This window comes from Oncorhynchus clarkii, chromosome 33 (genome assembly GCF_045791955.1).
Source record: "Oncorhynchus clarkii lewisi isolate Uvic-CL-2024 chromosome 33, UVic_Ocla_1.0, whole genome shotgun sequence".
Taxonomy (NCBI): domain Eukaryota; kingdom Metazoa; phylum Chordata; class Actinopteri; order Salmoniformes; family Salmonidae; genus Oncorhynchus; species Oncorhynchus clarkii.
This window is the reverse complement of record NC_092179.1, coordinates 18,536,768-18,551,033: the sequence shown is the minus strand read 5'-3', so window position 1 is coordinate 18,551,033 and position 14,266 is coordinate 18,536,768. Positions and strand designations below refer to the sequence as shown.

The window sequence follows — 14,266 nt, the reverse complement described above, 5'->3', positions numbered from 1 at the left end:
CTTGCAAGCCGTAGAACACCTTCCCAACCGTGAAGCACGGTGGTGGCAGCATCATGTTGTGGAGGTGGCAGCATCATGTTGTGGGGGTGCTTTGCTGCAGGAAGGACTGGTGCACTTCACAAAATAGACGGCATCATGAGGAAGGAACTTCATGTGTATATATTGAAGCAACATCTCAAGACATCAGTCAGGAAGTAAAGCTTGGTTGCAAATGGGTCTTCCAAATGGACAATGACCCCAAGCATACTTCCAAAGTTCTAACAAAATAGCTTAAGGACAACAGAGTCAAGGTATTGGAGTGGCCATCACAAAGCCCTGACCTCAATCCCATCAAAAATTTGTGGGCAGAACTGAAAAAGCGTGTGCGAGCAAGGCCTATAAGCCTGACTCAGTTACACCAGGTCTTTCAGGAGGAATGGGCCAAAATTCACCCAACTTATTGTGGGAAGCTTGTGGAAGGCTACCCGAAACGTTTGACCCTAGTTAAACAATTTAAAGGCAATGCTAAGTAATACTAATTTAGTGTATGTAAACTTCTGACCCACTGGGAATGTGATGAAAGAAATAAAAGCTGAAATAAATAATTCTCTCTACTATTATTCTGACATTTCACATTCTTAAAATAAAGTGGTGATCCTAACTGACCTAAGACAGGGAATCTTTACTAGGATTAAATGTCAGGAATTTTGAAAAACTGAGTTTAATTGTATTTGGCTGAGGTGTATGTAAACTTCTGACTTCAACTGTATATATGACTCACCCAGACATGCAGTATCCTGTAAAGGGGTCGCAGTCTCCCACACAGTCGCACAGACGGCAGCCGTAGTCATGGAAACCCCAGTATCCCACCATGCACCTGTCGCAGTGGGAGCCCCCCACGCCGGGCTTGCAGACACAGTCTCCGTTGGTAGGGTCACAGAGAGACCCCCCGCCCAGGTGGAATGGTATTGAACCCAGGGGGTGGCAGCCACACGCTGGGGGGAAGAGAGGGAGGAGAAAGAGAGGGGAGACATGGCACATCACATATACAACAATAACTCCACCACAGCTAATCAAATACATTGGCACTCAACCCAATGTTATCTACTCACAAATAAACCACAGACATTCATTTGGATCTAGTTGCACCTTACCACAGCGAATCAAATCCACCCACACTCAATCACAGGCAATTAAATTCACCACACTCAACCACATCCAATCAAATCCACTCAAAGTAAACCACTGCACACATTCAGATTGAGAACCCTAATGCTGGCAACATTTCCAGTTGAGTATATTTTGTTTTTCTACCTATGACTTTATTAGGCACGTATTAGTCATGTAGAGTTCCCTTTGTGTAACTGTCACACAGATAGACACACTCCAGAGCGTGCCACCTCATTATAGCCCAGCCTGGAGGAGGAAGTGATAAGACTGGGAGAGGGAGAGAGACCACTTCCCAAAGGACTCTGAACTGACTGGAACAGTCCAAGGTTTTCCTGGACCACGAAGCACAATGGTCTCTCTGTCATCCTCTTATCAGATCGCCATCACACACACAAGGACACATGCACGCGGCTACCACAGGCGCATGCACCCAAGCACACGCGCGGGAATGCACAGTCGCGCGCACACTCGCACACATCTTTCTCAAATACCTTCCACAGTTCTCTCTCCTGTCTCTCTCCCTTCTCTCTGCAGAGTGTTCTTTTAACAGCCTGCAGCAATATAAGATAGAGGGACAAGCACAGTCAGTGCTATGTTCTGCCCACACAACAACTACCACACACACACACACAATCACCCCCCCTATAAAAACACACAACTTGCAAAGGCTCAAAACACACACACACCACATAAAATGTACACATAAATTCACATACACATTCTTGCTGTCCTCATAGTATGTGAATTACAAGAGAACTTTGCAGGGGGTGAGAGTAACAGCCAAAGTAGTCACCATAAATCTGTACTCATCAGAGCGAGGGATACAAAGGGGGGGGGGGGACTAGAGAGACAAGAGGAGGGAAGGAGAGATGGGAAGGGGAGGAGGAGGGGTGGTGTAGAGCTTTATTTCTGTTGTTTAATGATGCTTAGTCCCCCCCCATCCTACCCCTCTGGCAGTAAATTACTATATAACCAGAGCCAGACCCCCTGTGTCTCTCCCCCGTTCCCCTGTCTGGGTGCAGGGAGATGATGTCACAAGGCTCTACTGTCTGAGACACAGACAAGGCTGTACCTTTATCACTTATTGCCGTGGGCAACAAATATAAGATAAGATGCATTTGTTGTTTCATTCATTTTGTATCTTTCATTATCAACAGACCTTGTAAAGACCCATGCAGACCACGCACGCACGCACGCACACACACACTCACTCACTCACTCACTCACTCACTCACTCACTCACTCACTCACTCACTCACTCACTCACTCACGGACACACGCATGCACGCACAGACACACACACACACAATCACACACTCATAAAGACAGGGGAATCATTACACTGGCATCTAAATCCCCAAGGCATATGTACGGCAGCTAGGAGAGACAGTCTTTCTCTTCAGGGTTCTCCCGATTAACGATAATAAACTTGAACTTCAAATAATTTCTCTTCCTGAAAATCATCTATTGAGGCCCTGTTGAGACTGTAGTGTTCAGTCGCCTCAATTTAATCATTACAGGAGAACAATACCAGCCCAGAAGCAGCAAAGCCATCGACACACACACACACGCAGGTGCACACACACACTTTCCCTCTCTCTCTCTCATGTTGTATAATAGAACATTGTTAATACAGTAGTTGTATAATAATTGGAGTTTAGAGATGAGAATGTGTGGAGTGGTGTGTGTGTGTGTGTGTGTTGACGCAGTGAGCTCTCACAATGAGAACATTATGGGTCTGTAGTGATACGTGACAGAGCAGCTGCCCGAACAACCACAGAACACACCCACTTAGAAAACAAACAAAAATGTATCTCTCACACACACTCATTGTTACTGTGTGTGTGTGAGCTTGCGGCTGGATTGTGTGTTTTCTTTAAAGAGCTCCGCCATGCCTGGAATTGGAAATATGTTCCTAGAGACGGAGAGAAATTCCTCAGTTGTCAGATTTCAACCTCGCTCTGACACTGGGGTCCCCCTCCTAAACGTGTCCTGTCTACAAACATTCCCCAAATATGTGTTCCACTCTCACTTGTTGACAATGTGAAAACACCAATATGCTACAGACGTCCTTAAAGGCAAACCTAAACACATGCACACAAGCATGCAGTGACGCACACACACACACACACACCAGCCAGCGTCTCCCCAGCCTTCTGCATAGCTGTAGGACTGAGCTCACTGGGTCAAATCCGACAGATAATCTGAGAATGTAACCACTGTGGTGTTTATGGATGGGTATCTAGTGTTTACTTAAGTCCCATCACAGAGCACAAACAACACACACACAACACACACACACAAGGCCCTTGGGTTAGATGCGGAAGACATATTTCAGTTGAATGCATTCAGTTGTACAACTGACTAGGTATCCCCCTTTCCCTTTCTTTACATGAGCCGCCACTGTGTTGATTAGTGATGACGAACCACTCCAGTGACTCACAGGTGAACAGCACACACTCTGACACTCAGACACACACACACCCACACAAAGAACCAGGTGCCCATCAGGAGCGACGTTATCCAGCACGTCTCAGCTTGCGATCTCAGCAATCAGCATTCCGGGCAGGAATGAGTTGGCTCTGCCAGTAAGGGTGTGTGTATACGGTGTGTATGTGTCTCATGTTTTCTGGATTCCTACGGTGTGTGTTTATGTGTGTGAGTGTTTGTGTGATTGAGTCAGTGAGTGAGTGATAGAGCAAGCCAGTGAATGTGAGTCAGACATGGGTTCAAATACTACTTGAAATCTTTGAAGTACATTGAGCTTTTGCTTTAGCCATCTGGAGTGCGTATGCGTGAGTTTGTCTTACGTTTACAGGAGTCCTGGGCCGTGTGCGCCCTCTGGGGGTCTCTGTAGAAGCCAGTCTTACAGCTCTGACAGTTGCGTCCCTCTGTGCTGTGTAGACACTCACACACACCTCCGCTGCGCTGGCCGGACTCCCGCCACACCGACCAATCAAAACTGCAGCTCTGGGCATGCCCGTTACACTTACACTCTATAGGGAGACAGGGCGGGACATCATAATCACAGATATCTGTCAATCTTCTCTAAACAGGCACTGATTGGTCATTATGATCAATGATGGCTGTAAGTAGGGCCGTGAGTTTTTCCTGACCAGATCCTATCCTCAGATAGAACTCCTGGCCCTAGCGTATAGTGAATAGCAGTAGTGTCACTCACTCCTGCACTCGTGTGGAGCCCCTGTGAGTCCGTCCGCAGGTTGCCAGGGTCGGTCATTGTAGAGCGGAGCACAGCGCTCACAGTGAACACCTGCAGTGTTGTGACTACACACACACTTCCCATGAACCTGAGAGAGAGGAAGAGGAGAGGGAGAGGAAGAGGAGAGGGAAAAGAGAGAGGAGAGGAAGGGGGGGACAAAGAGGTCAGTGTAAGGGAGAGAGCAGTTCCCACGTGAGAGAGCAGCAGCACCCCAAGTCTAACCCCTGGGGGTCGGGGGGGCTCCCCTGCCTGTTCTCTTTCAGGTCCTGTCCTGTAATTGCTGAATGGAGACTGATTGTTTGGCTTCATCGCTGGAAATGAACATTGGCCTCATGACGAAAGGGGCCTGAAAAGGACCGTGTCTGAGTGTATGTGTATGTGTGTCTGTCTGCGGAAATATGCAGCGCTGAGAGCACAATAACAGTCTCCTTGTCATTCCTGTGAGTGGTTAATGATGTGATCTAGGTGGGAGGTTGACAAGGCATCTGAGGTAGCTATTTATCTGTTTGGGTTACAGTGCCTCTGTGTGGGGAACAGAGACACAGAGAGAGGCCTGAACACACACACGCACACATTCAAGCACACTGACGCATGCGCACACACACATATTGAACACAAACGCTCAACAACACTCCAACACCTGTGGTAGTTTCAGTTTCCCATGGTGTATGGCTATAGAGGCTGCTGCCCTCTACCTCAAAATGCCCTCTCCCCTCTCCCCTATGCTGCACAGACGCTCACACAGAGGGTTAAACACGGGCATGGGAGAGACCTCTAGCTACCGGAACTGGGACATATCCCAGGCCTTTGCACTAACCCCAGATCTAACCCTAACCTTATCTCAAACTCAATCCCAGCCACTGTGCCAGCCCAAGACATAACCCCAACCATATTCCATCAACCAGGAGAATGGAGGAAGATAAGGACAGGCAGGTAAGACAGTGTGAGAAATGGATGTGGTAGGTCTGGAATGGACAAACAAAGAGAAAATGAGTGAAAGAACTCTGTGTACATAACTACATCAATGAGAATGAAATCATCTGTAACCAGGATTGATTGTGGAAAAGGGGGAAGGAGGCAAGTAGAGAGAAGAAGAGAGGGGAGGAGAGGAGAAAGAGGGGGGAAGGAGAGAAGAGAGAGACATTGGCCAAGCTCCAGACAGCTGGTATTCCAAACAATTTCACATGTTTACCTGCGGGATATGGGACAATTAGCGCATACACAAACACCAATACACACACACACAAATACAAACCCAAGCAGCCAGGCTCCCAAGCACACACACAAATAAAATGCACATACACTAATGCCTGCACCCCTCACCCCCATCTCCAAGAGCTTGTGCGTGTTCCGTTTTGACAGGCCTGTATTTCAAACACTCTGACCCTTTGATAAAGAGGTTGTTGAACATGGACAGGGAGGGGTGGCAGAGGGTACAGAGGGGTGCTCGACAGCTCCCCCCCACGAAAGCTTTATTGGCTAATGTGAAATTAAGTCATTCATCAGCAGTGTGTGTGTGTGTGTGTGTGTGTGTGTGTGTGTGTGTGTGTGTGTGTGTGTGTGTGTGTGTCATCCAAACAACATGATAAGTGTGTGTGTTAATCCGATCATCAGCGTGTGTGTGTACTCAGGCAAACACCTGTATAGCACAATACTCTCCATGAGGTCATTCTCAGACTCCAGTTACTGTGCAAGTCTGTATAGCCCTGAGATACTCATACTGCCTCTCCGCTTGCTATGCTAATTGCTGCTAACTCTCCAGTAGCTGAGCATGGGCCAGGAGGGTTGGATGTGGGTCAAAAACTGTCTCTGTGGTCAACTCAGAGTGGCTCACACAGACCATGATCACCCTCCCATGTGGTCTGGACCTGTGAGCCCTGCAACACAACAACAAAAACACTGTTTCTCCCCAAAAACACTTTGGACTGCACGTTTGGCATGTTTGTTCTACATAATACATTTATATCTGAACGTTGGCCAACGTTGTGTCATTCCTCCTGTTGAACACTGCCCTGGTACATGCTTGTCTCTACCTATGTGAAGCTATCCACATTAACAATTAGCCACACAAGTGGAATTGCGGTTCAGAATAAAAGTCCCTCATTGACAACACCTCTTCCCCCTCAGGAGGCTGAAAAGATTTGGCATGGGTCCTCAGATCCTCAAAAAGTTCTACAGCTTCACCATTGAGTGCATCTTGACTGGCTGCATCACCACTTGGTATGACAACTGCTTGGTATCCAACCGCAAGGCGCTACAGAGGGTAGTGCGCACAGCCTAGTAGTACATCACTGGGCCCGAGCTCCCTGCCATCTAGGACCTCTATACCAGGCGGTGTCAGAGGAAGGCCCTAAAAATGGTCATAGACTCCAGCCACCCAAGTCATAGACTGTTCTCTCTGATACCACATGGCAAGTGGTACCAATGCACCAAGTCTAACCCCAAGCCATAAGATTGCTAACTTGTTAGTTAAATAGTTAACCAAATAGCTACCCAGACTATCTGCATTGACCCTTTTTGACTCATCACATACGCTGCTGCTACTGTTTACTATCTGTCACGCTATTCCTAGTTATATGTACATATCTACCTCAATTACCTCGTACCCCTGCACATCAACTCGGCTAAATACATTGGGTACCAGTACCAAGTTATCGTTACCAATTGTGTATCTATTACTACTTTTATTATTGTGTTTTATTTTTCTATTATTTCTCTATTTCCTTTCTCTCTGCATTGTTGGGAAGGGCCTGTCAGTAAACATTTCACTGTTAGGCCACACCTGTTGTTTACAACAACAACAAAAATGAAATCCTACTGTGGATGTATTAGACTGCATAATTGCTTTGGGGGCATACTTATATGCATTGTACGGCCTTACCCATGGATTGTGCCCCCAGGAAATAGGGTATCAGCCTACATACACAGTCACACCCATAGAAAACAATTATCAAGAGTTTACACAAATATTAGCATCTTAGCTCTCATTGCAAGACTTTGACTGTGGGAAATCCCTTTCCCAGTCAGTCTATTCTGCATATTAAACATTCAAATTGCACTGAACAGCCCAACCTATGTGACACCCACAGAACATAACTATGTAGAGTTTAAACACATATTAGTGTATTAGCTCTATTGTAGGACTCTGAAACAAGTGTGAAACGAGCCACATTAGCTCACGAGTCCACCTATTGTGTATTGAAAATTCTGATCTAATTTGGCTCATTTCACAGTGGTTTCAGAGTCCTGCAAAAGAGCTAAGATGCTAATATTTGTGTAAACTCTACATAGTTATGTTCTGTGGGTTTCACTAAGTAGGCTGATACCCATGGATTGTGCACCCATGAAATGGGGTAAGGCTGTACAGTGCATACTGTATGCCCCAAAGCAATTATGCAGTCTAATACATCCACAGTGGGATTTCAACCGTGTTTAATGTTTATTGTCAAACTAATGAATTATTGTATTTCATATTAAATGATCTAACAACATTCCAACCTAATTAGCATTATCTAGTCCAAATATAGCATGATTCCACTATTTGTATTAGTTTGCGTCACTTTCAATTAGGGATTTTTATTTTGGAGGCAAACCAAAAATTACACTACACCACACACAAAGGACAGGCACCGGGTGACAATAGCAAGGGAGTAAACTAATATTTTCGATGTGTGAAAACACCTACTCACCTACTCATTCAACACCTACTCATTCAAAGGTATTTCTACATTGTAAAATAATAGTGAAGACATCAAATCTATGAAATAACACATATGGAATCATGTATTAAGCAACACAAAGTGTTAAACAAATCTAAATATATTTTATATTTGAGATTCTTCAAAGTAAACCAGCCTTTGCCTTGATGACAGCATTGCACACTCTTGGTATTCTCTCAACCAGCTTCACCTGGAATGCTTTTCCAACAGTCTTGAAGGAGTTCCCACACATGCTGAGCATTTGTTGGCTGCTTTTCCTTCACTCTGCGGTCCAACTCATCCCAAACCATCTCAATTGGGTTGAGGTCAGGTGATTGTGGAGGCCAGGTCATCTGATGCAGCACTCCATCACTCTCCTTATTGGTCAAATAGCCCTTACACAGCTTGGAGGTGTGTTGGGTCATAGTCCTGTTAAAAAACAAATGATTGTCCCACTAAGCGCAAACCAGATGGGATGGCATATCGCTGCAGAATGCTGTGGTAGCCATGTTAGTTAAATGTGCATTGAATTCTAAATAAATCACAGACAGTGTCACCAGCAAAGCACCCCCACACCTCCTCCTCCATGCTTTACGGTGGGAACCACACATGCGGAGATCATCTGTTCACCTACTCTGCGTCTCACAGTTAATTAGTTAACTCTAGGCCTCCCGGGTGGCGCAGTGGTTAAGGGCGCTGTACTGCAGCGCCAGCTGTGCCATCAGAGTCCCTGGGTTCGCGCCCAGGCTCTGTTGTAACCGGCCGAGACCGGGAGGTCTGTGGGGCGACGCACAATTGGCCTAGCGTCGTCCGGGTTAGGGAGGGATTGGTCGGTAGGGATCTCCTTGTCTCATCGCGCACCGGCGACTCCTGTGGCGGGCCGGGCGCAGTGCGCGCTAGCCAAGGTTGCCGAATGCAGGGTGTAGCCTCCGACACATTGGTGCGGCTGGCTTCCGGGTTGGACGCGCGCTGTGTTAAGAAGCAGTACAGCTGGTTGGGTTGTGTATCGGAGGACGCATGACATTCAACCTTCGTCTCTCCCGAGCCCGTACTGGAGTTGTAGCAATGAGACAAGATAGTAGCTACTACAACAATTGGATACCACGAAATTGGGGAGAAAAAGGGGTAAAATGTAAAAAAATAAATAAATAAAAAAGTTAACTCTTAATTAACTTATCCTCTGCAGCAGAGGTAACTCCGGGTCTTCCTTTCCTGTGGCGGTCCTCAATGGGGGACAGTTTCCCCATAGCACTTGATGGTTTTTGCGACTGCACTTGAAGAAACTTTAAAAGTTCTTGACATTTTCTGGATTGACTGACCTTCATTTCTTAATGTTGTTTCTCTTTGCTGTTTTGAGCTGTGCTTGCCATAATATGGACTTGGTTTTTTACCAAATCGGGCTATCACCCCCTATACCACCCCTTGTCACAACACAACTGATTGGCTCAAATGTATTAAGAAGGAAATCAATTTGTAACTGTTATCGAGGCACACCTGTTAATTGAAATGCATTCCAGGTGACTACCTCATGAAGCTGGTTGAGAGAATCAAATCAAACTTTATTTGTCACATGCGCCAAATAAAACAAGTGTAGACTTTACCGTGAAATGCTTACTTACAAGCCCTTAACCAACAGTGCAGTTCAAAAAGAGTTAAGAATATATTTACCAAGTAGACTAAAATAAAAAGTAACACAATAAGAATAACAGTAACGAGGCTATATACAGGGGGCACCGGTACCAAGTCAGTGTGCAGGTTAGTTGAGGTAATTTGTGCATGTCGGTGGGATTGAAGTGACTATACATAGATAATAAACAGCGAGTAGCAGTGTACAAAGTGTACAAAAGGGAAGGGTGGGGGTCAATGTAAATTGTCTGTTGGCCATTTTATTAATTGTTCAGCAGTCTTATGGCTTGGGCGTAGAAGCTGTTAAGGAGCCTTTTGGTCCTAGGCTTGGCGCTCCGGTACCACTTGCCGTGAATAGCAGAGAAAACAGTCTATGACTGGAGTCTCTGACAACTTTATGGGCTTTCCTCTGACACCTCCTTCTTGGATGGCAGGAAGCTTGGCCCTAGTGATGTACTGGGCCGTTTGCACGACCCTATGTAGTGCCTTACGGTCAGATGCCGAGCAGTTGCCATACCAGGCGGTGATGCAACTGTTCAGGATGCACTCGATGGTGCAGCTGTAGAACCTTTTGAGGATCTGGGGACCCATGCCAAATCTTTTCAGTCTCCTGAGGGGGAAAAGGTTTTGTCGTGCCCTCTTCACGACTGTCTTGGTAGGTTAAGACCATGATAGTTTGTTGGTGATGTGGACACCAAGGAACTTGAAACTCTCGGCCCACTCCACTACACCTGTATCGATGTTAATGGGGGCGTGTTCGGCCAGCCTTTTCCTGTAGTCCACGATCAGCTCCTTTGTCTTGCTCACATTGAGAGAGAGGTTGTTGTCCTGGCACCACACTGCCAGTTCTCTGACCTCCTACCTATAGGCCGTCTCATCATTGTCGGTGAGCAGGCCTACCACTGCTGTGTCGTCAGCAAACTTAATGATGGTGCTGGAGTCATGTTTGGCCACGCAGTCGTGGGTGAACAGGGAATACAGGAGGGGACTAAGTACACACCCCTGAGGGGCCTCAGTGTTACGGGTCAGCGTGGCAGACGTATTGTTGCCTACTCTTACCACCTGAGGGCGGCCCGTCAGGAAGTCCAGGATCCAGTTGCAGAGGGAGGTGTTTTGTCCCAGAGTCCTTAACTTAGTGATGAGCTTTGTGAGCACTATGGTGTTGAACTCTGAGCTGTAGTCAATGAACAGAATTCTCACATTGATGTTCCTTTTGTCCAGGTGAGAAAGGGCAGTGTGGAGTGCGATTGCATCATCTGTAGATCTGTTGGGGCGGGATGTGAATTGGAGTGGGTCTAGGATGTCCGGGAGGATGCTGTTGATGTGAGCCATGAACATCCTTTCAAAGCACTTCATTGCTATCGACGTGAGTGCCACGGAGCGGTAATCATTTAGGCAGGTTACCTTCGCTTCCTTGGGCACAGGCACTATGGTGGTCTGCTTGAAACATGTCGGTATTACAGACTCGGTCAGGGAGAGGTTGAAAATGTCAGTGAAGACACTTGACAGTTGTTCTGCGCATGCTTTGAGTACGCGTCCTGGTAATCCGTATTTTCCAGCGGCTTTGTAAATGTTGACCTGTTTAAAGGTTTTGTTCACATCGGCTACCGAGAGCGTTATCCCAAGAGTGTGCAAAGCTGTCATCAAGGCAACGGGTGGCTACTTTGAACAATCTCAAATATAAAATATATATTTGATTTGTTTAACACTTTTGGTTATTACATGATTCCATATGTGTATTTCATAGTTTTGATGTCTTCACTACTATTCTACAATGTAGAAAATAGTACAAATGAAGAAAAACACTTGAATGAGTAGGTGTTTCCAAACTTTTGACTGATACTGTATGTGCTGACATATCACCAAGCAGAGCGTGGTGGAATGAGAATGCGCCTCAACCAATGAAAACATGTGGTGGGCGGGGCAGGTTCAGGCCTGACCCCACCCACAACCGACCCGCCCCGTTCCATGTGCCATGGCGAGGGGTACTCTGAATTTTCAGGACTTTTGGGGAGTAAAAATATATTCCCATTCAAAATCCTATTTTCCCTTAACCTAACCTAAACCTCAAACCCTAACCCTAACTCCTAACCTAACCGTAACCCTGACCTTAGCCCCAAACACTAAACCTAACCGTTAAGCCTAAAATAGCAATTGAAGAAATTCAGAACATGAACAAAGTCCTGACTTTTCAAAAAGTTTCTTGTTTTCCTACCTTGTTAGGACATTCTGGTTCTGATTAGGGAGGAAAACATGTACACAAACTCACACCCTCCCGTCTTGTTTGAGTGTGTTTACAGGCTTCTAATCTCTCCTCACTGTCTTGCCATGATCTGGTTGTTTGGGTTTGGTAGATATGACCGTCCTGGGTCGAAACAGAGACAGAAAACAAACTGCTGACAGAAACAGAGAGAGAGAGAGAGAGAGAGAGAGAGAGAGAGAGAGAGAGAGAGAGGGAAAGAGAAAGAGAGAAAGTACTTATATAACCTCTTACCGTCCCACGTCTCAATGCTTGTTTACCCAACTCTCCCTCATATCACACGACACACCGACGTTCCTACAACGTTAGGTCATGTTGTATTGTGATATATCCTAATGTTTAGAATATCAACATTTAAAAGCTTAAAACACATTCTGAGGATGCTTTTGTAGCCTAGATAGAGTCAAGTCCAAACTAAGTTAACTAGGTGTAGCCCACTGGGTTACTAGATAAGATAGATATTATGGGGGAGGATGACAGACAGACACCTCTGATTACAGTGGGCTCACACAGAAGAGACAGACTGACCGGCTGCAACCATACAAGCTCCTAGATACTGTAATACAGCCACAGACACTGCTATTGTGGGCTTAACACTCATACACAAAGTTATAGTTACCCACAGTCAGACAGTCTCTGTGTCTGTCTTTGTGTCTGTGTCTCCAGTGTAAAGGTTCTGTTGTCACACTCATCACACTCACTTTCCCTGCTCTCTGGGCCTGCTGATTGCAATAGAATAGGCGCTCTGCTTCAAAAGGCGTCGGGCGGAACTGCTTGTGGAGACGGCAGAGATAGACGTTCCACAGACAGTCTGGAAACGCTCGCTGCATCTCTAATGTCCATCTACACACTGTGAATCAGTCATGTCCATTCACACCTTTATCAGCACACACTTTTTGAGACTTCCACACCATCATTAGCCCAGTTCTGAATCCATATCAACATTTCCTTTGTAATCTGGATCACAGGAAAGGCAGCTTTTTATCTACCCAGACAGAGCAAGCCCAGCACAGGAAGTGGGACAGAGAAAGGTGATATCCCTCATCACTATGCTAATGACTGATACACAAAACGCATGCATGCACACAGACAGTCAGATATGCAGACAGAAACACAGACACACACACACACACACACACACATACACACTCACCACGTGGTTAGTTCTGTCCCTGACAGGGCGGTAGCCGGGCGCAGGGACACACTGCTCGGCGTGCCCGTTGCAGAAGCAGCTGCCCTTCACAATAAGGTCATAAATGGCGAAGTGCTGGGTGAGCGGGGCTCCAACGGTGGGATCTTTGGCTTGGCAGGGACAGGATTGGCGCTCCAGCAGACGTATGCGCACGTTGGTCACCCTCAGCTGCTCCTGGCCTGCCACCCCATACGGGTCAAGAGATTCCCATTGGGGGAGGGCACGGTAGATCACCTGTCAATCAACCAATCCAACAGTCAGTCAAAATGATACGAGTTAGTGGCACTATGTTATTATGCAAGACTTGGTGACAACGCAGCTTCTTTTCTGCACCTCTCTCTCTGTCTCTCCTTCTTTCTCCCTCTCTGAGTCGTGCATCCCTAAATTGATGATCCCTCCATATTACCCTCCAGCCCAAGCACAACTGCCATCACCCTGGTGACTGCTCCTATGGCAACCTGCTTACACTGCTGCTGTTGTTGAGGGTGAATTATGTTCCTGAGAGGGCTGTGTGTTTCTGCCACAGATATCCCTGGGGCAGAAGTGTGTTTCTGCCACAGATATCACTGGGGCAGAAGTGTGTTTCTGCCACAGATATCACTGGGGAAGAAGTGTGTTTCTGCCACAGATATCACTGGGGAAGAAGTGTGTTTCTGCCACAGATATCCCTGGGGAAGAAGTGTGTTTCTGCCACAGATATCACTGGGGAAGAAGTGTGTTTCTGCCACAGATATCACTGGGGCAGAAGTGTGTTTCTGACAGATATCCCTGGGGCAGAAGTGTGTTTCTGCCACAGATATCACTGGGGCAGAAGTGTGTTTCTGCCACAGATATCACTGGGGAAGAAGTGTGTTTCTGCCACAGATATCACTGGGGCAGAAGTGTGTTTCTGCCACAGATATCACTGGGGCAGAAGTGTGTTTCTGCCACAGATATCCCTGGGGCAGAAGTGTGTTTCTGCCACAGATATCACTGGGGCAGAAGTGTGTTTCTGACAGATATCACTGGGGCAGAAGTGTGTTTCTGCCACAGATATCACTGGGGCAGAAGTGTGTTTCTGCCACAGATATCCCTGGGGCAGAAGTGTGTTTCTGACAGATATCACTGGGGCAGAAGTGTGT

At 46.6% G+C, this 14,266-nt stretch overlaps 1 protein-coding gene across 1 annotated transcript in view; it reads right to left on the bottom strand.

Annotated features, from left to right (window-relative positions):
• LOC139392746 (netrin-4-like) overlaps nucleotides 1-14,266 on the bottom strand; it is a 60,813-nt gene that overhangs the window by 4,106 nt on the left and 42,441 nt on the right. Inside the window, exons 3-6 of the mRNA XM_071140965.1 lie at nucleotides 13,107-13,379; nucleotides 4,331-4,457; nucleotides 3,960-4,145; nucleotides 761-974 (exon numbers count right to left, since the gene is read on the bottom strand). Of these exons, the coding sequence (XP_070997066.1) occupies nucleotides 761-974; nucleotides 3,960-4,145; nucleotides 4,331-4,457; nucleotides 13,107-13,379 (800 nt within the window). The remainder of the gene's footprint in view (nucleotides 1-760; nucleotides 975-3,959; nucleotides 4,146-4,330; nucleotides 4,458-13,106; nucleotides 13,380-14,266) is intronic.